A 27,818-nucleotide genomic window follows, 5' to 3' on the forward strand; every position below is an offset into this window, starting at 1 on the left:
TTTTCAACTCTCATTGTTCTATCTGTGGCTCAACCAGTAACCGGATGGGTTCTACGTCTAGAAACATGAATATTCATGTATTGCCCCTCCCCCCTCTACTACAGAAGGAAATTTCGCCCACCGTTCATGGCCGTTCATGTGAACAGACGTGTGCACCGTACAGTAGCTAACTAAAAGAAGAATATTCCGAAAACATGGCACAATCAGGCAAAGTAAGAATGACATCTAAAATGTACTTATGTTTTAGGTGAAATGGGTTACAGCAGTTGGTCTCACACGGCTACAAGTGAAATGACAACATGGTTGAACTCGCTAGCTAGCTAACGTTAGCAAATTAGCTAACTACTGTAGCAATTGTTGAAATACACTTCTGTGGGCATGGAATGTTTAGCTAGTTAACTAGCTACTTTGTATCACTGTTGTTCACTTGAAACACGTGCTGAACGTTGTGAGTTACAATTGATCTATTTCGAATACTCATTGGGCGGATTCGATTATGCTGAGACTCCGCACACCGGGCATAGATAGGCCCTTCACGTCATCGGGCGAAAACAAGCAGTAATCTGCGACGCTTGGTCATTTTGTCAACAAGACAGCATGGTACATTGTCCAGAAACATACAACGTCTCTTTTCCATAAAATAAGTTAGAATTTTCTAAACAGCTTTGATTGGGAAGGCAGATAAAACGTTTATCAAAAGCAATCCCTTTTGCATGGGAAACACAGAATCCCACTAATATAATGTAATGGCGCCTTTTTGTAGGCACTAACTCCACCATGGTTCGTTGGACAAAGCCTATGAGGAAAATTAATTTGGGTTTGGATAAACGCTGAAAATAAGGTCTGTGGTAAAAACAGGTCTAGGAGATCTTATATGTTTTGTTCTATGAGATCATCTTCATCAACTAACGTCACTTTTTGTGAATTTTGAAGAATTTATGTAATAATAAAACACATAAGTCACAAAGGCTTCATCATTCATAAAGGTCCTGTTAACCAGACTGCTATCTCATAGACATTTTTTATGAGATTTCCTAAACCTGTGTTAAGAGCAGACCTTATTTTTGGCGTTTATTCCATAACCCTATTCCTTCCCCATTCATTTTTCACATAGGGATGGCTGAACGAACCAGAGGTAACCTATTTCCTGGTTTTAGGAATACAGGCTGGCGAGCTCTATTACTACTGCAATCAACTTTAAACCCGGGCGGGATTAATCGAACCCTCCCCCAGTTGTCTGTTTGTGATTGGTTGGTGATGATGGGTTAAAGAACACCAGCTGAAATGCTCATCCCAAAGGTTGTTTTATAGGCAATCCCATCAAGGACATCAACTACACAGAAAGTTGGAGAGATTGCTGATGACAAAGAGGATAAAAATAATTCTGGTAAGTGGTTCCCAACTATATTGTCCTTAATAGCCTGTGCAATATTTAATTCAAATTATATTGAGAAAGTGACTTTTAATGAGTCCTTGATACATCATGGTAACTTTCAGAAGGCCAGACTGATTCTCCAGCATCAACAGAGGAGGTAGCTGCCCCAACTCCACAGGTCATCGTGGTAGATGCCCCTACTCCACAGGTAATCTTTTCCACAGAACCTGATGCCAATGAGGATGGAGATGGAGACAAAGTAGCTCCTATTGAAGATGATGTTACAGAGGACAAGGAGGTCAAAGATGTCCCAGGTAAAGAGAATGCTTTGAGGGGTGGCAAGCATAGACCATATATTTAGTGTGTGTGACATCAAGTCCCAGCATGTAATTGGAATAGTGATAATGTTCATATGACATTTCTTAAAAGCAAAACATTTGCTGTCCCCTTAAATTCAGTAGGTATTTCCTTTGTTAATGAATATTGTTTATGTAGATTGTGAAGGGGAGCAGATGGATACAACTCCTGCCCCTGCTGCTGAGGAGGAAACGGTTAAGGTCACATTTGAGTCAGAAAATGCAGTCGAAGATGCCAATAATGTTGACGAGAAGACCAATGGAAATGACCAGGGTGAGGTCAAAGAACAACAGAATTGTAATGCATATTTGCCAGGGGTGTATTCACTCCGAAGCAAACAGAACCAAACGGGAAGGGACCTATCTTAATTTATCCAATAAAAACTCATTTTTGTTGCCAAATGCAACTGTTAGGACTAATTATTACACACACCCCAGATGTCACTCATTTATGTTTTTCCATCAGGGTATGTATGGAATAGTGTTTAATACATGTGTCTGCATTTCTTTCTCCAGCTGTTGCAGTAGCCCCAGTAAAAAGGAAAGCAGAGGATGAGACTTCTCCAGCGAAGAAAACAAAGGGCATTAATGATGGTACGATTGTGAGCAAGAGTTAAAATCACTCCCTCTGTTTGAGTGCTTGATTGATGGTGTCAGTGAGCTAACGTGCACCTTCGTGTTTCTTTTTCTTTTTGAGGTTTTTGTCTTTTTGTTGGAAACTTGAACACAACCAAGGAAGTGGAGGAACTCAATGATGCCTTGGCCAACTTTTTTACATCGCATAGTCTGTTATTTCAGGCTATTAGAGTGGACATAACAAAGTGAGTACCTGGCATTTTTATGCACTGCATAAACTTAACCTCTTCAAATGTTTGCAGATTTCCTCATGATACAGATTATTCCCCATTTCATGGCAAAGGATTTGTATAAGTATATTAACATAATGTCAAATTTTTTTGGGGTGTGCATTCTATAGGAAGTTCGCATATGTAGACTTTCATACAGAGGAAGACTTGATGAAAGCCCTTGAGCTGGATAGGGTGAAGATCCTGGACCAAAAGATAAGGTTAGGCAAGGCTAATGTCAAAGACGTCACAGCAGATGAAAAAAAAGGTACTTGTCATCTTGAGTGAGTTTTCCATGCCATTGATATATGACATTTCTAGAATTTATTGATTTCCATGTACTGACAGGAGTCTCTTCCCCCCCCCCCCCCACACACACACACAGCTAAAGATGCCAAGACCTTGTACGTCAAGAATATCCCATTCGCAGCAACAAAGGAGGACTTGAAGAAAGTCTTTGACACGGCTGTCGAAATCAGGTTTCCTAGAGGCATTGGTAGACCAAGCAAAGGGTGAGAGTTGTCATCCAAAGTGTCCAGTTGATATCAATGCTTGATTTACGTGAAAATGCAAGGTATGTGTGTATCCCAAGATTCAGCTCTTAACACTTGGCATCTATTTAATTGTGACAGAATTGCCTACATAGAGTTCAAAACGGAGGCCATTGCTGAGAAAGTGCTGGAGGAGAAGCAGGGGACTGATGTCCAAGGCCGTGTCATCGTTATTGACTTTTTGGGAGAAAAGAGCCAACAACAAAAAATGACCAATGCTCCAGGTAAGGATGGACTGAAATGAAGTCACTGGGAATTATATTACTGTAGAAGCACAAGGTACTTGAATAGATATATGGCTAGTCATGTTGCTGCTCATTAGCATCTTCGAGATGAAAGACTGATTACAAAGTGTATTAATTCACTGATTAGCTAACATGTTCTCAAATGTTCTGTTCCATAGCTGAGGCCACACCAAATAACGAATTATTGGTGACCAACCTGGCTTACACTGCAAAAGAGGATGCCCTAAAGAAAGTCTTTCTCAAAGCAGTCAGTGTCAGAATACCTCAGAGCAATGGCAAACCAAGAGGGTAAGGGTGCACATTGATGCTGCACCTGCTTTGTTGAGCTCTACTGAACATTTTGAACACCATCAAATAGATCATTATAAACATTTGATTATGATTAATTTGAGTCATTTCATGTTCAGAATGCACATGGAAATGGTAACTTAAGACATTTATGTTAATTTGCTTTTTCCCTCTTTTAAGTCATGCCTTCATTCAGTTTGAAAGTGTGGAGGATGCCAAAGAAGCCATGGAATCATCGTTAAACAAAGAGATTTGTGGAAGAGCCATCGGCGTGAAGTTCAGCCAGAAGAGGCCAGAAGGGGACCAAGGGAACTCGGGTGAATATTACTTTTAGACTTACCCAATGAATGTCTCATAGCAGAAAATTGGTTGGTGAATCATTTGTTGTTTGACTGTGCCATCATTCATACCTATGTATTTTGTGTTCTCTTGTAGTTCCTTCAAAGACGTTGATGGTCAGGAATCTTGCCAAGGAGACGAGTGAGGAGACTTTGAAAAGCTCCTTTGAAGGTGCCATTGAAGCTCGAGTCACCAAAGACAAGGAGACTGGTGAATCTAGAGGGTATGTCTCGAAATATGACCCTTTTGAAACCACATTGTTATTACATTCAGACAGTCCTTTGAATACTAATTCTTGGCACTTCTCAGGTTTGGCTTTGTGGACTTTGAGAGCATAGAGGTCTGCAAGGCTGTCAAGGAGGCTGTGGTGGACCTTCAGATTGACGGGAGCAAGGTGACCCTGATCTATGCCACACCCCAGGGTGAACGAGGACCTCGTGGAGAAGGAACAGGCTTCAACAGGAGCTTCAGAGGGAAACCTGGAGGTCGAGGTGGCGCTAGAGGCAGGGGTAGGGGTGGAGGCTTCAGGGGTGGACGAGGAGGTGAGATCTAGGTTGAATTGAATTTGGAAAAGTAATGAGGACATGTCAGTTGATACTTCAAATCAAATTTAATTTGTCACATGCTTCGTAACAACCGGTGAAATGCTTTCTTACAGGTCCTTTTCCAACAATGTATAATAATAATATAATATGCCATTTAGCAGACGCTTTTATCCAAAACGACTTACAGTCATGTGTGCATACATTTTTACGTATGGGTGGTTCCGGAGATCGAACCCACTACCCTGGCGTTACAAGCGCCATACTCTACCAATTGAGCTACAGAGGACCATAAAAACATAAAGTTAAACATAAAAAAGATCAAATAGAAATAGTGACTCGGAATAAATACACAGCGGATAACAATAACAAGTAAAAAATAACATGGCTATATACAGGGAGTACCAGTAGTACCGAGTCGATGTGCAGGGGTATGAGGTAATTTTTTTTTATTATGCACTCTAACTCTAAGTCGCTCTGGATAAAAGCGTCTGCTAAATGACAAACATTTAATTGAGGTAGCTACAGTGCATTCGGAAAGTATTCAGACCCCTTGACTTTTTCCACATTTTGTTACGTTAGTCTTATTCTAAAATGGATAAAATTGTTTTTTTTCCCCTCATCAATCTACACACAATAACAAAGCAAAAACTGGTTTTTAGAAAATTTTGCAAATGTATTAAAAATAAAAAACCTCCCGAGTGGCGCAGCGGTCTAAGGCACTGCATCGCAGAGGCGTCACTACAGACCCGGTGTTTGATCCCAGGCTGTGTCACAGCTGGCCGTGACCGGGAGACCCATTAGGCGACGCACAATTGGCCCAACGCCGTCCAGGTTTGGCCGGCCAGGATTTCCTTGTCCCATCGCGCTCTAGCGACTACTTGTGGTGGGCCGGGCGCCTGCAAGCTGACTTCGGTCGCCAGCTGGATGGTATTTCCTCCAACACATTGGTGCAGCTGTCTTCCGGGTTAAGCTAGCAGTGTTTCAAGAAGCAGTGCGATTACAGCCTCGAGTCTTCTTGGGGATGACGCTACAAGGTTGGCACACTTGTATTTAGGGAGTTTCTCCCATTCTTCTCTGCAGATCCTCTCAAGCTCTGTCAGGTTGGATGGGGAGCGTCGCTGCACAGCTATTTTCAGGTCTCTCCAGAGATGTTTGATCAGGTTCAAGTCCGGGCTCTGGCTGGACCACTCACAGACATTCAGAGACTTGTCCTGAAGCCTGCTTTGTCTTGGCTGTGTGCTTAGGCTCGTTGTCCTGTTGGAAGGTCAACCTTCACCCCAGTCTGAGGTCCTGAGCGCTCTGGAGCAGGTTTTCATCAAGGATCTCTCTGTACTTCGCGCCGTTCATCTTTCCCTCGATCCTGACTAGTCTCCCAGTCCCTGCCGCTGAAAAACATCCCCACAGTATGATGATGCTGCTGCCACCATGCTTCACCGTAGGGATAGTGCCAGGTTTCCTCCAGACGTGAAGATTTGCATTCATGCCAAAGAGTTCAATCTTGGTTTCATCAGACCAGAGAATCTTGTTTCTCATGTAATGAGAGTCGTTTATGTGCCTTTTGGCAAACTCCAAGCGGGCTGTCATGTGTCTTTTAGTGAGGAGTGGCTTCCGTCTGGCCACTCTACCATAAAGGCCTGATTGGTGGAGTGCTTCAGAGATGGTGTCCTTCTGGAAGGTTCTCCCATCTCCACAGAGGACCTCTGGAGCTCTGTCAGAGTGACCATCGGGTTCTTGGTCACCTCCCTGACCAAGGCCCTTCTCCCCCAATTGCTCTGTTTGGCCGGGCGGCCAGCTCTAGGAAGAGTCTTGGTGGTTCCAAACTTCTTCCATTTAAGAATGATGGAGGCCAATGTGTTCTTGGGGACCTTCAATGCTGCAGACATTTTTTGGTACCCTTCCCCAGATCTGTGTCTCGACACAATCCTGTCTCGGAGCTCTACAGACAATTCCTTCTACCTCGTGGCTGTGGGACCTTATATAGACAGGCGTGTGCCTTTCCAAATCATGTCCAATCAATTGAATTTACAACAGGTCGACGCCAATCAAGTTGTAGAAACATCTCAAGGATGATCAATGGAAATAGGTTGCACCTGAGCTCAATTTCGAGTCTCATAGCAAAGGATCTGAATACGTATGTAAATAAGGTATGTTTTTTTATATTTTTAATACATTTGCAAAAAATTCTAAACCTGTTTTCGCTTTGTCATTATGGGGTATTGTGTGTAGATTGATGAGGAAACTATTTTATTTAATCCATTTAGAATAAGGCTGTAACGTAACAAAAAGGGGAAATGGTCTGAACACTTTCCGAATGCACTGTATGTACAGTCGTGGTCAAAAGTTTTGAGAATGACACAGGTATTGGTCCTTACAAAGTTTGCTGCTTCAGTGTTTTTAGATATTTTTGTCAGATGTTACTAAGCTATACTGAAGTATAATGACAAACATTCCATAAGTGTCAAAGGCTTTTATTGACAATTACATTAAGTTTATGCAAAGAGTCAATATTTGCAGTGTTGACCCTTCTTTTTCAAGACCTCTGCAATCCACCCTGGCATGCTTTCAATTAACTTCTGGGCCACATCCTGACTGATGGCAGCCCATTCTTGCATAATCAATGCTTGGAGTTTGTCAGAATTTGTGGGTTTTTGTTTGTCCACCCGCCTCTTGAGGATTGACCACAAGTTCTCAATGGGATTAAGGTCTGGGGAGTTTCCTGGCCATGGACCCAAAATGTCGATGTTTTGTTCCCCGAGCCACTTAGTTATCACTTTTGCCGTATGGCAAGGTGCTCCATCATGCTGGAAAAGGCATTGTTCGTCACCAAACTGTTCTTGGATGGTTGGGAGAAGTTGATCTCGGAGGATGTGTTGGTACCATTCTTTATTCATGGCTGTGTTCTTAGGCAAAATTGTGAGTGATCCCACTCCCTTGGCTGAGAAGCAACCCCACACATGAATGGTCTCAGGATGCTTTACTGTTGGCATGACACAGGACTGATGGTAGCGCTCACCTTGTCTTCTCCGGACAAGCTTTTTTCCGGATGCCCCAAACAATCGGAAAGGGGATTCATCAGAGAAAATTACTTTACCCCAGTCCTCAGCAGTCCAATCCCTGTACCTTTTGCAGAATATCAGTCTGTCTCTGATGTTTTTCCTGGAGAGAAGTGGCTTCCTCGCTGCCCTTCTTGACACCAGGCCATCCTCCAAAAGTCTTTGCCTCACTGTGCGTGCAGATGCACTCACACCTGCCTGCTGCCATTCCTGAGCAAGCTCTGCACTGGTGATGCCCCGATCCCGCAGCTGAATCAACTTTAGGAGACGGTCCTGGCGCTTCCTGGACTTTCTTGGGCGCCCTGATGCCTTCTTCACAACAATTGAACCTCTCTCCTTGAAGTTCTTGATGATCCGATAAATGGTTGATTTAGGTGCAATCTTACTAGTAGCAATATCCTTGCCTGTGAAGCCCTTTTTGTGCAAAGCAATGATGACGGCACGTGTTTCCTTGAAGGTAACCATGGTTAACAGAGGAAGAACAATGATTTTAAGCACCACCCTCCTTTTAAAGCTTCAAGTCTGTTATTCTAACTCAATCAGCATGACAGAGTGATCTCCAGCCTTGTCCTCGTCAACACTCTCACCTGTGTTAACGAGAGAATCACTGACATGATGTCAGCTTGTCCTTTTGTGGCAGGGCTGAAATGCAGTAGAAATATTTTGGGGGGATTAAGTTCATTTTCATGGCAAAGAGGGACTTTGCAATTAATTGCAATTCATCTGATCACTCTTCATAACATTCTGGAGTATATGCAAATTGCCATCATAAAAACTGAGGCAGCAGACTTTGTGAAAATTAATATTTGTGTAATTCTGAAAACTTTTGACCACGACTGTACATATACTGTAGGTAGGAGTAAAGTGACTAGGCGACAGGATAGATAATGAACAGTAGCAGCAGCGTATGTGGGGAGTGTGAAAGTGTGTGTGTGGCGTCAGTGTGTGTGTGGGCTTATGTTGTGTGGGCGTGTCAGTGTAATTATCTGTGAGTGTTTGAGTCCAGTGTGTGTGCGTAGTCAGTGCAAGAGAGCTAGTTAAAAAAAGGATAAATGCAGGTAGTCCGGGTAGCTATATAGCTGCCTTGTTTAGCACTCTTATGGCTTGGGGGTAGAAGCTGTTCAGGGTCCTGTTGGTTCCAGACTTGGTGCACTGGTACTGCTTGCCGTGCAGTAGCAGAAAGAACAGTCTATGGCTTGGGTGGCTGGAGTGTTTGACAATTTTTAGGGCCTTCCTCTGACACCGCCTGGTATAGAGGTCCTGGATGCCAGGGAGCTCGGCCCCAGTGATGTACTGGGCTGTACGCACTACCCGCTGTAGCGCCTTGCGGTCGTGTTTCTTGCAGTTGCCGTACTAAGCAGTGTTGCGGCCAGTCAACACGCTCTCAATGGTTCAGCCGTATAACTTTGAGGATCCGAGTGCACATGCAAAATCTCTTCACAACTGTGTGGGTGTGTGTGTACTTCACACTTGATGTTTTTTTTTATATAGTTCTAGTGCCTGAAATGTCTCTTTACTCTACTTCTATCTACCAACAATTCTATCAGCTTTGTAAGATGGTGTCGTTTGTTGTTGTTTTTCAGGCAGAGGTGGCGGTGGCGGAAGAAGGACTTAAAACAGCAAATATCGTTTTTTTTTTTACAATGGACTGCTGCAACTGGGCTCTAATTCAACATCTGAATTAACTGACAAGCGTGTAATGGGCTTCTAGCCCAAATATTTTCAATAAAACAAACTCATTTGTTCGTAGTGTAAATGATTTATGTAAAAAGATTCTACCACGTTCATACATAACGATGAAATGTCTTAGACACATTGTACTGTATGTGTAACATTTTTGGTTGGTTTTGTCTGTTTTCCTTTTTCCTTTAGTTTACCTTTTTAATTGTTAATTTCTTGTTTATGCAAATACTATATTGAAGACTGGGTAATTAAAAGGTCCCCAAATTTAATGTGGATTTTCTGATTTTTCTTTTTCTAAATTCTTTATTTTGTGAGTCTTTTAGAGGGACCTTGCATCTTTTTTTATGTTTCAGATACAATCTCTTGCAACAAAAATATATAGAATGATACAGAGGAGTAAAATCCAGACCAGAAGATATGACTTGGGCAGGGTGGGATATACTCACTATGTCCCATCTTATGTTTCATAAGAAATCGAATGTTGCATTTAATTTAGCCTCCACATGTCATCAAAGTATCTAGACTGCTTGGTCTCATTGGTGGACCAAATAGGCCTTATACAAGTTACTTCATATAATGAACAAATGAAATTGCCTGGTTTAACAAACCAGTTAAGAGTTTTGAGGTATACCTAGTCAGTTGCACAAGTGAATGCATTCAACCGAAATGTGTCTTAGGCATTTAACCCAACCCCTCTGAATCAGAGGTGCGGGGGGCTGCCTTAATCGACCTCCACGTCATCAGTGCCCAGGGTGCAGTTGTTGGGGGTTAACTGCCTTGCTCAAGGGCAGATTTTTCCACCTTGCCGGCTTAGGGATTCGAACCAGACACTTTTCGGTTACTTGCCCAACGCTTTCAATCGGTATGCTACCATTTCGTCAATGTTTTACTCAGAAAACAATACCTCATGACTATGTCAATGGCCAACCTGAGGGTAATATGGTCATTTACATAAGGTGACTGTTACTTTTGGAATACACCTGTTATGCTGCCATGCATTGTCCTGGTATCAATCGATTTTAAGTCATTAGAATACTGTCATCTCTTGGATAAGCATAGGATAGCGTAAAGCAATGGAGGAAAGATTTCTGAATTAACTGGAACATTTTAGACGACAATAGGAAAGAAGTCAGTATTTTACATTTATAAGCAAATATATCGAACATATAACTTTTGAATTGCCAATATGATGCAGGTGAGTGGGGGCGGGATATTACTGTAATTAAGTAACAATAAGTGTTATAGTAGAATAGTATTATAATTCTGTAAACTCAGTATTTACCATGTGTGTACTTTCAAAGAAATACTTGATTAAATGGGTTCTAAAATTGCATTTTTTAAATTTGTCAAATTTTTCTTGAAACATTCATCACAAAAAAGTAAAACTTTGCCTCTTGCAGAGTGACAGGTCTACAATAGGTGAAAAATAGCAAAAATGTCTGCAAGATTCAACAAAAGTGATTGTTAGTATTCTCTCATATGCTGTAGTGTAGCACACTACCATAACTGATACTACTTTTACTGGTGACAAAGTTGGAAGTCCATTTCTTATCAAATCAGGGTAGTAGACTGTAGACATGGTTCTTGATCAGTGATCAGACTGCACCCAGTCAAGCCCAGGTTGCATGTTCACATAATTTATAGGCGAACGCCCAAAACCCCACTAGCTAAAAGTCTCCTTCTGTTGTAGGCTATATACTTACAACACACACACACCTTGCGACCTACCTGTTGCTGCTCCTCATTCCTCCCTCTACTTTGAATCCTTTTAATGAGTCTTGAAGCGTTTCCACCCGATTTAGCCATTATGGTTATTATCTGACCCTGCTGGTAATCTGTGAACGTTTGAACGTCTTGAAAAACAATCTGACCTTAAAATATCATTCAAAATGCTTCTGATGCAAATAGGTCTACTGCATCTGTAGAAATGCTTAAAAGGTCCAATGCAGCCGTTTATATCTCAATATCAAATCATTTCTGGTTAACAATTAAGTACCTTACTGTGATTGTTTTCAATTAAAAGGGTAAAAAATAAACAAAAATAGCTTCTTAGCAAAGAGCAATTTCTCAAGCAAGAATTTTGCTAGGACTGTCAGGAAGTAGTTTGAGTCAGGAGGGGAAAACTGAAAATGATCTGTTATTGGCAGAGAGGTTTGGAACTCTCTTATTGGTGTATTAACTCATTTACAGCATGGTGATGTCACAATGGAAAGTCAAAACTCCCTCCCACCAAAAACAGGCTGACATTTCAGGTAGTCTTTTCATAATGCTCTTACACTAAAAAGGCATTATCATCATTTTCACAGTATTATTCCAACCTCAAAGTGTGGAAATACACTGACTGTACAAAACAAAAACACCTTCCTAATATTGAGTTGTACCCTCGATGTTGACTCCAATGGTTCCCACAGTTGTGTCAAGTTGTCTGGATGCCCTTTGGGTGGTGCACCATTCTTGATACACACGGGAAACTGTTGAGCGTGAAAAACCCAGCAGCGGTGCAGTTCTTGACACAAAATGGTTCGCCTGGCACCTACTACCATACCCCGTTCAAAGGCACTTAAATATTTTGTCTTGCCCATTCACCCTCTGAATGGCACACATACACAATCCATGTCTCAATTGTCTCAAGGCTTAACAATCCTTCTTTAACCTGTCTCCTCCCCTTCATCTACACTGATTGAAGTGGATTTAACAAGTGACATCAATAAGGGATCATAGCCTTCACCTGGTCAGTCTATGTCATGAAAAGAGCAGGTGTTCCTAATGTTTTGTACACTCAGTGTATATATAAAACACAGGATAATCCCATTTTTGCCTTTAGGGTCTTTATGTAGATCGGAGATGACTGTATACTAGGCGTTAGCAAATATAGTGAAAGGCCGCCTAGCAGGTGGAGCGTTACATTCTCTAATACTTTCTAAGAAGTATAGTGTAGGTGTGGGGTTACTGGCCGTGCCCCTGGAAGACGGTTGTGGTGGGCGTGGGGGCATTCTGCTCCGGGGGGCTGCTGCTCCTTCTGCGCTGCTGGCTGCCTGAGTGGGGAGTGAGAGGGACCTGCACACATACCCCCTCTATCAGGGAGGCCAAGACACTGCTGCTCAGATCCATGGTGCACTAACCTTACTCAGTAAAAAGAACCTTCCAACAAATGATAACCTATTCTAGACTATGATATTCTGTTCTACTATGACCTAAGTCAGCCTTTCTCAAACCTCTCTTCGGGGACCCCCAGCCGTTCCTTCTATTTGATCTATTCTAGCACACCTGATTCAACTTGTCAGCTAATTATCTAGTCCTTAACTAGTTGAATCTGGTGAGATAGTTGAGTGCTACAACAAAATTGTGAAACGTCTGAGGGTCCCCGAGGAGAAGTTTGAGATCCACTGACCTAAGTAACAGTAATGATGGCATTGGCTTGAGACTTACCGTACAATAACCAATTATCTACTGAAAAGTCAGTCTGCTAAATCAATCATAGGTTTAGGCTCAATCACTAGTGTCTTACAGCATCAAACTGTAGTCTCGCGCACCAGATGCTTCCTCCCCAAGCTCAGAAGTCTATGTGCTGTTCCCAATAAACCTGGAAACAAGGTTAAGTAGAGGTTAACGGGATGACTTGACATGGTTCAATTCTCACAGGACGAGTTCAGGAGGTGGTTCTGGGACAAGGTGCATGTGATACTAGCCCCAGGAAAGAGACCCTTTAACAGTGTGGATCTCCAGGGCCCTCTGCACAAACCTAATGGGGACAGTATGCATGCATTCAGTGCCCTCCAAGATGAACATCAAGGAAAATATGTCTATAACCAACCTGTCCAGGTAAGGTACAGGCCTCTGTTCTTCATCTTCTGATCTTCATTAACAAAGTGTCCCAATTGTCTTGAATGGCTCCCTCCCTTCATTTCCTTTCCTTCAGCACCACTGGTGAAAGTTACATATCAGTGTTCCTGATGGAAAGTGGCCCTAAGGGAAGGGAGCTATCCATCCAAGACTATTGAGACACATCAAGAAATTGATACAAATCTTGGTGTCTTTGAAGGCGACAGATGCCAAAGCCCTCTCAATTGATTCCTGAACATTGCTTGGTGTTCTGACTGCATCTTTCTTTCTTTCGATTCTCTACTTCACCCACCACAGCACAAAATACTACTGGAATTATTTGATACAGAATTTTGAAGTGTTTAATTAAGAACCCTATTGGAAACCCCAGTGCTGTCAGAAAAGGTCAGAAATATTACATGTTTTACGTTTCATGACCATTTTTGAAGAAGTTGCCCCCATAAATGCCAAATGGTACCTATTTACTGCAACCTTTAAAACATGGACATTCTCTATTGTCCTTATATGAAAGGTGGTACGTATACAGTATTACCATGGAGGTGACTGTCTGTGCTGCTCCTCTAGAGGCTTGGAGGATGTCAGGGTGACACTGTCAGCATCCACACTGACCACAGCTCCAGTCTCAGCAAACTACTCCAGGACTACAGGTAGCCTACATTACCCACAACCCTCTGTTTTCTCCATCTACTGTACCTTACACATTGGCATACATCCTAAACCTGTCCCAACAGGCACTAGTACACACACCTCACCTGTTCTTGAAACTCATTTGGCCTAACTGCTCTTTTGAATGTTGGAATTTAGCTCTGAAAGTACAGTTAAGACTGGATAGACCTGGCTAGTCCATACAAGCAAGGAAAAAATGTGAGATGTAGAATATCAGTAGTATATTTTTGTAAAACGATTCATCTGTGATCTCAAAAGAAAGTATTCAGAATCACTAGCTAGCACACACATACTACATGCAGACAGCTGTAGAATGAAGCTACAGTATATGAATGTGTAACTGGCCTGCTCCCCACACAGACCGGCACTCTCATTGAAGATGGTTTGGACCTTTGGGGGATCCAGAGAGCTGAAAATGGCAGGTGAGAATGACAGGGATATGCTGTGTCCATGTTTTTCTGCTCAGGATAGATGTTCTCTTCTACCATGTATCAGTTATCTGCTGTCTGTGAACCTCCTTTGTTCTTTTGTGAGAGAGTTTTTAATGATCTATGGTAAAGTCAGTCGATGAATACCACAGCTCCTTTGTTTCTCCCGGTCCTCTCACTACACCCTGTCCCTAGTGCCCTCATGTAACCCCACTATGTTAAAGGGATAGTTACACATTTACTTAAGGTTGTATTTACCTTAGAGGATTATTTAGTCAGAAACCCAAAATGTGCGCTTGGTTACTTAGCTACAGCCCCCTACAGGGAAAAACACCCCCCCAAAAAATGTCCTCAGTTTCTCTGCCCCAGAGGATGACCCAGCGAATGAGACCCTAGTTAAGTCCTCGTTTGTGACCTGCATGGCCACCTGCCACTTGCTGACCAAGATTGAGACCCACTGGGCCTAAAGATGTTCAACGCCACAGGCTGGGTCAGTCCGTCTAAATGTTGTCTCAAAGTTGTCTCAATGTTTTCTCAAAGTTGTCTCTGTTCATGTATGGATATTGTAACCTACAGTACTTTCTCTTATAGCTATGCTAACAATGCTACATGCTAACACCATTTCTGTATGAATACTGTAGCAATATTGATGTTACACATACTGATATTACACAGGAAACTGAAATGTTCTGACTTGAATATGCATTGTTCCGGACTGAAACATGCTCAGTAAAGTTTGTCTGACTTCATATATTTTTCTGTCATGACTACAACACAAAGCATATTGACAGATGGTGGCAGCCGTGGGATCCTTTCTGTTATAGCTATGCTCAGAGTGCAGCCGTGGGATCCTTTCTGTTATAGCTATGCTCAGAGTGCAGCCGTGGGATCCTTTCTGTTATAGCTATGCTCAGAGTGCAGCCGTGGGATCCTTTCTGTTATAGCTATGCTCAGAGTGCAGCCGTGGGATCCTTTCTGTTATAGCTATGCTCAGAGTGCAGCCGTGGGATCCTTTCTGTTATAGCTATGCTCAGAGTGCAGCCATGGGATCCTTTCTGTTATAGCTATGCTCAGAGTGCAGCCGTGGGATCCTTTCTGTTATAGCTATGCTCAGAGTGCAGCCGTGGGATCCTTTCTGTTATAGCTATGCTCAGAGTGCCAATTACACTGTGACATTCGGAGAAAAAAAAAAAAAAAAAAGGTTTTTTTTAAAGGCCTAATAATACAAACGTAATTTAATGGTAAAAATGAATTAATGTGGCATGAACACAACCATTCATCATGCTTTCATCTGATTGTCAAACAAATCACTTCAGAAAGTTGACTACCTGTGCATGTTTTTCCACTCCAATATAATCCAAACAGTGTACACTCGCAGCATTTGATGAATGGAAAACATAATGCATAATGACATTCGGCGATTGCCATTGGTTAGTCCAACATTAATTGATGCTTCTTGCTGACAAATGTACCTTTTTTTTTATAGCCTGAACAGTCGGTACACCTGAAATTGGGCTGAAACTGTCCCGGAGAAAACGGGATGGTCACCCTAACACACACGGCCAATTTACTAGACTAGGCTACAATGTGTAGGCCTATTACCACTTGAAATAGGCCTACCGGTAGCCAGTGATGTAGTGGTAAAAAAAAAGGTAGCTTACATTCAATATAATACAGGAGTTGAATCAAAACATGTTTACACCCTAGTTCACGAGTTGTCCATAATTCATGAGTTGAATGCTTGGAGTCTTGACATGAAATACAACCTTTCTTCCCTTACATGAATGACATTTATGACGGTGTTATTTGTAATTATTAAGCATTTCACAATTGAATTAGAACATTGAACTTAAACCCTGTAGGATTCCTGGATCTCGGAGATCTCAGAAAATGCACTGTACGTGTAACTACAGTGCATTCGGAAAGTATTCAGACCCCTTGACTTTTTCCACATTTTGTTACGTTACAGCCTTATTCTAAAATGTATTAAATAGTTTTTCCCCCTCATCAATCTACACACAATACCACATAATGACAAAGCAAAAATAGGTTTTTGCTCTGACATGCACTGTCAACTGTGGGAAATTATATAGACAGGTGTGTGCCTTTCCAAATCATATCCAATCAATTTAATTCCAAATCAAGTTGTAGAAACCTGTCAAGGATGCACAATGGAAACAGGATGCACCTGAGCTCAATTTAGAGTCTCATAGTAAAGGGTCTGAATACTTATGTAAATAAGTTTTTTTTTTTTTATAGTGTGCTCAGGACCTCAGACTGGGGTGAAGGTTTACCTTTCAACAGGACAACGACCCTAAGCACACAGCCAAGACAATGCAGGAGTGGCTTCAGGACAGTCTCTGAATGTCCTTCAGTGGCCCAGCCAGACCCCGGACTTGAACCCGATGAAACATCTCTGGGGAGACCTGAAAATAGCTGTGCACAGACACTCCCCATCCAACCTGACAGAGGTTGAGAGGATCTGCAGAGCAGAATGGGAGAAACTCCCCAAATACAGGTGTGCCAAGCAGTAGTGTCATACCCAAGAAGACTCAAGGCTGTAATTGCTGCCAAAGGTGCTTCAATAAAGTACTGAGTAAAGGGTCTGAATACTTATGTAAATGTTATAGTTCAGTATTTTACTTTTAATACATTTGCACAAATTTCTAAAAACCTGTTTTTTGCTTTGTCATTATGGGGTATTGTGTGGAGATTGATGAGGGAAACAAACAATTGAATCCATTTTAGAATAAGGCTGTAATGTAACAATGTGGAAAAAGTCAAGGGGTCGGAATACTTTCCGAATGCACTGTACCTGTTAAATATACCTTAACCATAGTTGTTTTTAAACCTTATTTTCTCCTTTGCTTTTCAGGAGTTGTCTGAGCTGACAGTACATAGTCTGAGGACATTTTCAAAAGCATATTTCTTTCTTTCCTTGAGTATTGATTTGTATGTGAATGGATTTGCATGTGGATGGATAGATTGAATTAAGAATGTTTGACTGACCATGTGCTGTCTGTCTGTCCTAATCGTCATATGAGATTGTGATTGTTCGCCAGTTCCCCTTCTCGTCAGCTCTACAGAGGATGAGTGAGGTGGTCCGGAGGCTGGGGAGAAGCACATGGACACCTACCTCAAGGGGGCGCCAGAGGTTGTGGCCAGGTTCTGCGGAGAGCACACAGGTTAGTTAGACCCTTACCAACTCTTACCAGGGAGCAGTTTGCCAGAACATTGCCAACCTGTATGTGGACTGTCAAGACAGGCTTTGGAAACACTTAAAATGATATAGACTTTATTGCAGGGTAACTGACTGTAACCCATATTTGCTCTTCTTTTCCTTCCTTTAGTATCAGAGAGTTTTAGCGAGACACTGGAGTCAGGGGTTCAGAGTCATAACCCTGGCCCATCGCCAAACTCTCCTTGTCAAACTTAGAACCTCAACAGGTAGTAGAATGTGCTGAACACTGTAAAAGGCAATTTTGCAATAGCAAGTTGACTTTGGAAAAGGTAAAAGAGGAGACTTGACTTCAGTATCTGGTGGAAGTAAACGGTTTAATACAGAGTTTTGAGGTACAAGTGGTCATGTGAAAATGCAGACTAATAGCAACAGAGATTAAAAAAGCCAAGGCCACTAGTATTGTGTGGTAGAGATTGGCTAAAAGGCATGGCTCAAAGGCAAATTCTTCTAATGTCTCAAGATATAGCTAAACTGTGCCACTAGAGATCCTGGTTCGAATCCAGGCTCTGTCGTAGCCGGCCGCGACCGGGAGACCCATGGGGCGGCGCGCACAATTGGCCCAGCGTCGTCCAGGGTAGGGGAGGGATTTGGCCGGCAGGGGATGTAGCTCAGTTGGTAGAGCATGGCGTTTGCAACGCCAGGGTTGTGGGTTCGATAAAATAATGTATGCACTAACTGTAAGTCGCTCTGGATAAGAGCGTCTGCTAAATGACTAAAATGTAAATGTAAATTATATAGTCATTCTGAATTACGAATACATGCATCATTACAGACGTTGGTTGATATGAAACTGATACAATTTCCAATTGAACAATGAGAACAGTGAGATATCGGCTACTTTGGGTACAGAGTGAAATTCAGCAGTTTAGTTCAAGATTGGATTGTCAGTTCCTGAAGCCTAGAATTCTGTGTCCTGGCATCTGATACATAGATAGATGGAAAAAAACTTGTAGACCTTTGATGATTATAAGCAAAAATATGTGAAGATGTGGTGGTCGTCGATCTTCTTCGTCTGGATCGGTCCCCACATTACAATGTGCTGAACCAATCACAGTAATGAGAACTAGCTTATTTCCTGTTGGATGATTCAAGACATCTGTAAACTTGAGTTAGCTATTTTCCTTTTACCTAGGCTAAATTCTTATTTTTTAATTGTCTGTTTTCTATTCCTGTCAGGGATCTCATAGAGACCAATATGGAGTTCCTTGGGCTCCTAATCATGCCAAACAAGCTGAAGGAAGAGACTGCTGGGGTTTTAAAAGACCTACGATGTGCAAACATTCGCACTGTGATGGTTACAGGTGAATAAAGTAATCTTATACACAGTCTTCACTCACAGTAAAACATGTTGAGATGGATGTACTGTAGCCAATCTTACCATACTTCCACCAGCGCTTTAGACTCTGAAGGAACCATCAGTACTGCAACTGCTATTATGTAATTTGGGATGACTAAACTAGCTATGACTAGCTGCCACACCTACACTGGTAACAATGTCTGTCTGTAGGTGATAATATGCTAACAGCTATATCAGTAGCCAGAGACTGTGGGACGATAGCACCTCATGAGAGGGTCATCACAGCAGACGCCACACCTCCCAAAGACATCCAGCCTTCTAGGATCAATTGGCACTACACAGAGAACCACTCCACCAGCATAGATATCCATGTTGAGGTGAGGGAAAAACAGCATTGTAGATTGATATTCAACTATTCTATAAAGACATGATCTGATTTTATTAAGCAAGTCTCCCTTGGAAACAAGGTTCTTTATATTTTATAAAGGACTTCCTGGATAAATAAAGCAGTATGTGTGTTATTTTAAAAGGTAGCTACACACTGTATGTGTCTATTCAGTACATTGTACTTCCTGTAGCCTAAGCACGCAGTTTCTCTTCTTATCATTGATATTGTTGCAACTGATGATCCATCATGGCCGTTCATGCCCCCCTTTTCTCTATTGTTCCCCAGTCAGTGGAGATCAGCCTTGAGGATGTGTGCCATGTGGCCTATGGTGAGCAGCCCACGCAGCAGGAGCAGCACTACCACTTTGCCATGAGTGGCAGGTCCTTCGCTGTCATCACAGAACATTTTCCTGACCTGGTCCAAAAGGTCAGTGCCAAATTCCATCCCTCTATTTGGACAACTGAAATTAAATAACTGTAGCACGTACTAAATTGCTACATTCTAGTGTTTAGTGCCTCCTATAACCATCCTGTGTAAACCCTTATGGATAATATGGCTGCGTTTACACAGGCAGCCTAATTCTGTTATTTTTACACTAATTGGTCTTTTGACCAATCAGATCAGCTCTTTTGCCAATAATTGGGCAATAGATCAATAATACAGCATTATTTGATGGTAGTTTCTTCTCGGGGTGGTGCTGTAGTTGGCACTGCGGGCCACAATGGTCGCCCACATGGTTGCTGGTGTCACAAGTGTAGAGAGGAGTAGGCAGGAGGCAGTCGCAGGTTTAGAACTACTGAATTTATTAAAGTACCATAGCTTAAAGCGGGACGAAACCCACAGTGCAAATATAAAGTACTCACGAAATAGTAGGAGCGATTCCTCTCAGCGATTCCTCTCTTCAGGCCGGTGGCAGCTGGTCCCTTGGCTAGTGCTGGTCCCCACGACGCACCTTCCCCTTCCTTGGACGTCGAGGGAGCCCCGGCGTACGCCGTCCGCAGGACTCACGGCATCATGGGAGGCTTATCCAGTACCTGGTCGACTGGGAGGGGTATGGTACGAAGAGCGGTATTGGGTTTCGGCGCAGGACGTCCTGGATCGTTCTCTCATTCGGGACTTCCACAGGCGCCGACCTTGGGAACAACCCCGGAGACGCGGTGCGGGTCGGTCGGGACGACGCCTGTGGAAGTCCCGAAGGAGAGAACGATCCAGGACATCCTGCGCCGAAACCCAATACCGCTCTTCGTACCATACCCCTCCCAGTCGACCAGGTACTGGAGAAGCCTCCTATGATGCCGTGAGTCCTGCGGACGGCGGACGCTGGGGCCCCCTCGACGTCCAAGGGAGGGGGAGGTGCGTAGTGCGGTCCAGCACTAGCCAAGGGACCAGCTGCCACCGGCCTGAAGAGAGATACATGAAATGAGGGTGAGATACGGTAATTGACGGGGAGCTGTAATCTGTACGTCACCTCATTGACTCTCCTCAGGACCTTGAATGGCCCCACAAACCACGGGCTCAGCTTCCGGCAGAGCAGGCAGAGGGGCAGGTCCTTCGTAGAAAGCCAGACCCTGTCACCGGTGTGAAAGACCGGGGCCACACTGCATTGACAATTGGCCTGCGCCTTCTGTCGGAGGACGATGCGGTGGAGACGGGTGTGTGCTGTGTTCCATACCTCCTCGGCGCACCGGAACCAATCGTCCACCGCAGGAGCCTTGATTTGACTCCGGTGCCAGAGTATTCTGGCGAAGGCAGAAACGCAGCCCACTCTCCCGGCCAGTCCTGACAGTAACTACGAAGGTACCTACCAATTAGATTGGGGGATGTACCCATTAGATTGGGGACGGTACCTGGAGGTGAGGCTGACCGTGACCCCCAGTTGTTCCATGAAGGCCTTCCAGACACAGGAGGTGAACTGAGGACCACAGTCAGACACTATGTCCTCCGGGATCCCGTAGTGCCGGAAGACGTGATAGAAGAGAGCCTCCGCGGTCTGCAGGACCATAGGGAGACCAGGCAGAGGAATCAAACGACAGGCTTTGGAAAACTGGTCCACAACGACCAGGATGGTGGTGTGCCCCTCCGAGTAGGGGGGAAGGTCTGTGACAAAGTCCACGGAGAGGTGGGACCAGGGCCTTTGTGGATCCGGCAGCGGGTGGAGTTTGCTATAGGGGAGGTGTCTAGCTCTGTGCGCAGGTGGAGCAGGAAGGGCCATAAACCCAGATGTCCGGGGCCAAGGTGGGCCATCAGTACTTGGCGTAGAGACAGACGATAGTACGGGCTATACCCGGGTGCCCCGACACAGGTGCTGTGTGTGCCCAGGCAAGGAGACGGTCCCGCCCATCAGAGGGTACGTAGATACGTTGCTCAGGACAGTGGGCAGGTGAGGGCTCCTGTCTCAGGGCTCGACGGATGTCCACATCCACACGGCAGGAGCCACAATGCGGGACAGGGGAATAATGGGTGTCACTTTCTCCCTCCGATCCTCTAGGATAGGGACGTGGGTGGCCTGGTCTGGACTTTCCACGGAGGTGGCACAGATTGACACAGAGAGACACCTCTCCTGACATTCCTGCGACCAATCCAACAACCTCCTCTCTGTCCACGATATACTGGGGTTATGCAACTGTATCCCAGGGAAACCTAAAACTACGGGGTGTGCAGGAGAGTCTAAGATGAGGAAAGTGATTTGTTCATGGTGGTTGTGATTAACTGTGAGGGAAATGGGAAACGTGGTCTGGCGCACCAGTCCTGTTCCTAGGAGACGGTTGTCTAGGGCATGGACTGGGGTAGGGGGTTGTGAAGGGACTAGAGGAATTGGTAATGATAAGGCCACTGACCATTCTAGGAAATTGCCTGCAGCACCTGAGTCCACTAGGGCAGGACTCAGTGGGGGACCAGGATAGTCAGGGCAGGTGACAGGGAGGAGGACGGGCTGGGTGGACAGAGGAGCAAGGCACGTCCACGCCTACCTGGGAAGGTGCAGGAGCACTCCTTGGCCTGTCGCTTCCTCGCCTTGTTCTCCTTCTGGGACAGGTGTTCCAGGGGTGGTCCGACTCCCCGCAGTAGAAGCAGAGACCCTGTTGACGGCAGCATTGAGTTTCCGCAGGGGGAAGGTGCGTCGTGCCCACCTCCATGGGCTCAGGCTCGCAGGAGGTTCCTGGGAGAGACCCGAAGCCCTGGGATGGGCGACGATGGGCACGCAGGAGATTATCCAGGCGGGTGGCCATGGCGATGAGCTGGTCCAGCGTGAGGTCCTCATCTCAACAGGCCAGCTCAGTCTGGACGTCTGCCTGTAGCCCGCTGCGGAAAACCGTCAACAGGGCCTGGTTGTTCCAGCCAGTGCACGTGGCCACGTCCGGAAATCCAGAGCATACTCCGACGTTGTCCTGGACCCCTGGCGTAGACGGAGGAGATGCTCAACTCCCACTCGGCCCTCTGTTGGATGGTCGAAGACGGCACGGAAGAGTTTGGTGAAGCGCTCATAGGATTGCACTTCTGGACCATCCCTCTCCCAGATGGCGTGCGCCCACTCCAGAGCCCGGCCTGTCAGCACCGAGATCACCAAGGCCACCTTGTCCCTCTCGGAGGCCGTCCCGGCATGAGGTCACACTGCAGGAGAAACCCCCCTACTGTGAGCTGGGGTGCTGTCAAACCGCTCCGGGAGGAGCAGTTGGACGTTGCTGATCGGACCGGATGATGTAGATGGTGGTGGGGAACGACCGTGGGGAGCTGGGAAGGTGGTGGTTTAGCCTGCAGTTGGCTTACGGCCCGGAGCACCTTGTCCATGGCAGTCCCGAGGCGCTCCAGGCACGAGTCGTGGTGGAGGAGCTTCGCTCCTACAGCGGAGAGGTCGGATGCCCTGCTGCTTCCTGTTTTCTTGGGTCTGTCATTCTGTCACAAGTGTAGAGAGGAGTAGGCAGGAGGCAGTCGCAGGTTTAGAACTACTGAATGTATTAAAGCACCATAGCTTAAAGTGGGACGAAACCCACAGTGCAAAATATAAAGTACTCAGGTAGGGGAGATTCCTCTCAGGAAAACAAGCAACATATACAATGACCGACAAAGACAATTGGCAGAGGGAGTATATATACAGTGATAGAGTGGGGATTGGAACCAGGTGTGTGTAATAATGACGAGACAAGTCCGGGGTTGATGAGTGAAGGGCGTTTGCCAGCAGTAGGTTCGGCAGCAGCTAGAAGGCCGGCGACGCTGAAAGGTTGAGCTGGACAGGAGGGGGAGCCAAAGCGAAGGCTGGTGTGACACCTGACCAGAAGACCCAACTGGTAGAGGTCCTACAGAGTGTTGTGAGTCTGTAGCTCAGCTGGTAGAGCACGGCGCTTGTAACGCCAGGGTAGTGGGTTCGATCCCCGGGACCACCCATACACAAAAATGTATGCACGCATGACTGTAAGTCGCTTTGGATAAAAGCGTCTGCTAAATGGCATATTATTATTATTATTATTAACCATATGAGCACAAGACGTTGAAAATACATGTTTTCAGTTGAAAAGATGTGCTTTCAACATCTTGTGCTCACTGGGTAAACTACATTACCTACATTTCTGTTATCCACATGGCGTCAATTACCTCCTCTTGTTTTCTTTCTCTGCAGCTATACTGTAGGGATGTGTGGTGATGGTGCCAATGACTGTGACTTAAGTATGGGATTGTAGTTTTTCATTTTGTTGTAATTTTTATGTGTACTACTGTCCTGAAGAAATCCACTGGGTGCTTTTACTTCAATTACGTGGTCCTCTGTAGCTCAGTTGGTAGAGAATGGCACTATAGTGGGTTCAATTCCTGGGACTAACGTAAAATGTGTGCACGCATGACTGTAAGTTACTTAGGATAAAAGCGTCTGCTAAATGGCATATATTATTACTGTAAATAATGTTTGAAGGGGCAGATTAGTGTTGATATGATCAGGGCCACTGTCCGTTCCATAGGATCAGTTATTTACTAACTGAAGACTGAGCGGAAGCATTTACATTTTAGTCATTTAGCAGATACTCATATCCTGAGCGACTTACAGTAGTGAGTGCATACATTTTCATACTGGTTCCCCGGAGGAATCGAACTCAAAACCCTGGTGTTGCAAGTGCCATTGCTCTACCAACCGAGCCACTCAGGGCAAGCAGTGTGACATTGGTCAGTAGATCCATAAGGGGGCAGTATTCTCATGACATACTATTAGGAACAGACCTCTCTTTCCTGTAATGTATTACAGAGCCAGCCTCTTGTAACTCTGCTATAAACTGTATTTTTTCAGACATTTTAATGCAAACAGACAAAGAGACTCTTACCTTTCAACTGGCCCCCACGGGAATTGAACCCACAACCAATGTTCCAAGGATTTATTTGGAGCACATTGAATGACCTCCCCTCCTCCTCCCTTCTTTCTCTGCTATCTCCAGGCCTTGAAGAGATCTCACAGTGGGATCTCCTTGTCAGAGCTGGGCACCTCGGTTGCACCAACATCTCCTGTGTGCCCAACCTCATTAGGTACTGTAGCATCCCTCTCATCAACCGTGTTAACTATGACTTTATTTTACAGTCCTTATACAGTTGGTACAAATTACATGGCTGTTTATAAGGTACTTATTTTGGTAACAATATGATATCGAACGGTGCTTAAACAGACAGTTAGTTGTTAGGTTACCGCTGCGGTCAAATATATGGGCCACCTTGCATGATTCACTATTTCTTCAACAACAACAAAAAATACATTGAAAGCTTTTGGTGTTCCCATATGTATTTGTTTGATTTTCAACTGCACAGGACCAAGGAAAAAAAATATCTAAACTGAAATTACGATTTTTCACTTAAAAAATTGGCCGAGACTAAATGTGATTCTCATTTATGTGTAATTTAATTCACCTGTGGTAAGTTGAAGGTGCCTACAGGGTAAAAATAGCCATTCAACCAGTTTTGAAAAGAGAAAACAGAACATTCTGCTCCATTGCACTCCATTGTAAAGTGCAAGGGTGCCAATATATTTGACCGCAACTGTATAACAATGTGAATAACTATAGGTTAAATATCTGCCTGTGGAATAACATGTATCTGTTGTGGTATTTGAAGGGCTGCATCAAAGTAGTCTCATCCAGAGTTGCCAGACTGAATGATGGCCTGTTGTTTCTCAACAGGGAGGGCCGAGCTGCTCTCATCACCTACTTTAGTCTGTTCAAGTTCATGGCCCTGTACAGCATCATCCAGTACCTCAGTGTCACACTCCTCTACTGTGAGTACTGGTCCCAGATCAATTTAGCAGGTTTGATGAACTGACAAACATGGTAACGGCTGGTTTGAGATCAGTTTTAAGGGCTTGTGCCTCTCTGTTCTAGTTTCTCAGCAACCTAGGAGACTTCCAGTTCCTCTTCATTGACGTTGCTATCATCCTAATCATTGCCTTCACAAGTGAGTAGTGTGGATCTCTTTCTCCAACATATTTTAGCTAGCATTACCTGAGCTGAGTATTTCAAGACTAAACATCCCAACTACATTCTTTATGAGATTATTTGCCATTGGGAACAGACATTCAGCTCTTCCATTTGTGCTCAACCTTTATGTAAATCACTTTGAGATTTTGCTGTAGAATGAGAGGTGCTCCTTGAATAATATGTATCATCATGTACTGTTGTTGATTGATTTCCTATCATTCTTTATTACCAGTGAGTCTGAACCCAGCGTGGAAGGATCTGGTGGCGTGGCAGCCCCCGTCCAGTCTGATCTCAGGCCCTCTGCTGTTCTCTGTGCTGACCCAGATCCTCACCTGCTTGGCTTTCCAGGTCCTGGCCTGCCTCTGGATCCGAGGCCAGGGCTGGTACGAGAAATGGACGCCCCTCTCAGAGTGAGTACTGCACTGCCTGGGCTGTGGGGGAAGGAAACCGGGACACCTATTTGGCTATTATGACTCTCCACCACACCACCTAGTTGTGTAATTACATCTAAGAAGTCCATCCAAAGGTCAATAAAGGTCACCCTTGGATGACAGTTACCATCATGGCATATCCTGTAAACAATCTGAGGTACAATATCTGGCCCATGTAATTAGGTCCAAGAAAGTTAATTTCACGCTAACCCAAGTTCCTCTTCAACAGTGCCTGTAATGTTATCAGTGCCAGTGTTGGCCATGGTCTCAACGTAATGTCACACGTCGACCACAAGAACACTACTCTCTTCCTTCCAGTACCAGGCTGTGGCCATCATCTTCTCCCAGGAGAAGCCTTTCAGACAGCCAAGCTACAAAAACTGTAAGCTTCACCGGTGTGTCGTCTACTACGCACTGATAAACTGCAGATATACTTACATTTTAGTCATTTAGCAGACGCTCTTATCCAGAGCGACTTACAGTTAGTGAGTGCATACATACTGGCCCCCCGTGGGAATCGAACCCACAACCCTGGCGTTGCGAACGCCATGCTCTACCAACTGAGCTACACGGGACTACTTACATAGAAACAACCAAATGCAACCTTTAAGATGCTAATGTTATTGTTTTACATAGAGCTAACATAAATCAAAGTTTACTCTGAAGCTATTGCTTACAGTATACCTAAATGAAATTGTCCACAATTTGTATGAGCAGTAAAATGACTTAGTTAACCTTATTTTGTTCAAAGTGATTTCAATAGGACCGTTCATGCTATCCTGTATGGCTCTGTACATCTTCCTCTTCATGATCATGCTGTATCCTGTTCCTGCCATCAACAACTTCCTGGAGGTGAGTGAGCCAAAATGGTTGACCCAAAATGGCTGCCGTTGCCTGGCATGATGTAATGTACTGTAGTGCATGCCTAGCCTTGTGAGGCTTTTGTTTTGAGATTCTAGCTAACCCCATCCCATTGCGGTCTTTCCCCATAGATTGTGTGTGTTCCCCATGAATGGCGCATAACAGTGGCCATCATTGTAATAGTGAATGCGGCTGTGTCTTTCCTATTGGAGGTGTGTTATAGGGAATTTAATATGTATTCACCCTACAATCCATCTCTGTAGCCAATTTATTGACAAATCCCTGCAGGATTTAGCTTGTTGAGAATCTCGCATGTAGAAATCTGTGATTTATTAGATGACACCAATCCAATCAATTGATACAACAATCCCAAAGTAATCAAATACAGCAATCACATTGAATCAATATTTCTTAAATAATCCATAGGTATATGGGGTTTTATTTTTGACACTTGTCCTGAGTGACATCCTTGTCTTTTCTCGTAAACCTGGTCATCACCCCTTACTATGTACGATCAGTAGCCATTTTGTTTTCACTCCTGCCCAATGGAATCTCCCGTAGACTTTGTACCTTGACAACATCTTATGGAGGCTGGTGTTCAGTCGAGACAAGCATGGGGGCAGTGATGGCATGGGCGTCACCTCCGCTGCTCACACACCTCAGCTCTGGAAATTTTTGGCTTTGTGTCTTTATTTTCTCTCTTTCATTCTAGACCAAGTGCATCTTTCTGACCCCAAGTAGTGCTTCCTCCCTTTCCCCCCACTGTGCATGCAGAACGTTGATACGTTGATCCTTGCTCTGGCTTCTGAGGTGCTTGACATTCAATGTGTTTGTGTTGTGCTCAATGTCTGTTTTGTCTGTGAATGGAAATTGAGAGAAGCCCACATTGATTGTCGAAGCAAGCATTCAAAAATGACCGTTTTGCTTACTGTACTAGCTTTTG

At 44.3% G+C, this 27,818-nt stretch overlaps 1 protein-coding gene and 1 pseudogene across 2 annotated transcripts; both read left to right on the top strand.

The window, feature by feature from the left end:
• The first annotated feature begins 95 nt into the window (after positions 1 to 95).
• On the top strand, positions 96 to 10,613 carry LOC311150448 (nucleolin-like). The gene is made up of 14 exons (XM_084187947.1): positions 96 to 212; positions 1,312 to 1,387; positions 1,498 to 1,689; positions 1,871 to 2,005; positions 2,248 to 2,325; positions 2,429 to 2,552; positions 2,708 to 2,844; positions 2,962 to 3,088; positions 3,209 to 3,351; positions 3,531 to 3,660; positions 3,841 to 3,977; positions 4,096 to 4,222; positions 4,309 to 4,541; positions 9,181 to 10,613. The coding sequence occupies exons 1-14, from the start codon at positions 195 to 197 to the stop codon at positions 9,210 to 9,212; spliced, it is 1,689 nt and encodes a 562-aa protein (XP_084044073.1). The 5' UTR covers positions 96 to 194; the 3' UTR covers positions 9,213 to 10,613.
• Positions 10,467 to 27,616, top strand: LOC311150502 (polyamine-transporting ATPase 13A3-like; annotated as a pseudogene). Its single transcript has 19 exons — positions 10,467 to 10,475; positions 12,249 to 12,326; positions 12,923 to 13,102; positions 17,262 to 17,382; positions 18,635 to 18,759; positions 18,966 to 19,132; positions 19,429 to 19,569; positions 20,663 to 20,795; positions 22,177 to 22,389; positions 23,374 to 23,455; positions 23,756 to 23,798; positions 24,558 to 24,645; positions 25,290 to 25,394; positions 25,496 to 25,560; positions 25,816 to 25,993; positions 26,244 to 26,396; positions 26,778 to 26,866; positions 27,007 to 27,087; positions 27,437 to 27,616. The product of its transcript is annotated as a polyamine-transporting ATPase 13A3-like (transcript).
• The last annotated feature ends 202 nt before the right edge of the window (positions 27,617 to 27,818 follow it).

The sequence above is a fragment of the Coregonus lavaretus genome (assembly GCF_964263955.1).
Source record: "Coregonus lavaretus genome assembly, chromosome: 23".
NCBI lineage: Eukaryota > Metazoa > Chordata > Actinopteri > Salmoniformes > Salmonidae > Coregonus > Coregonus lavaretus.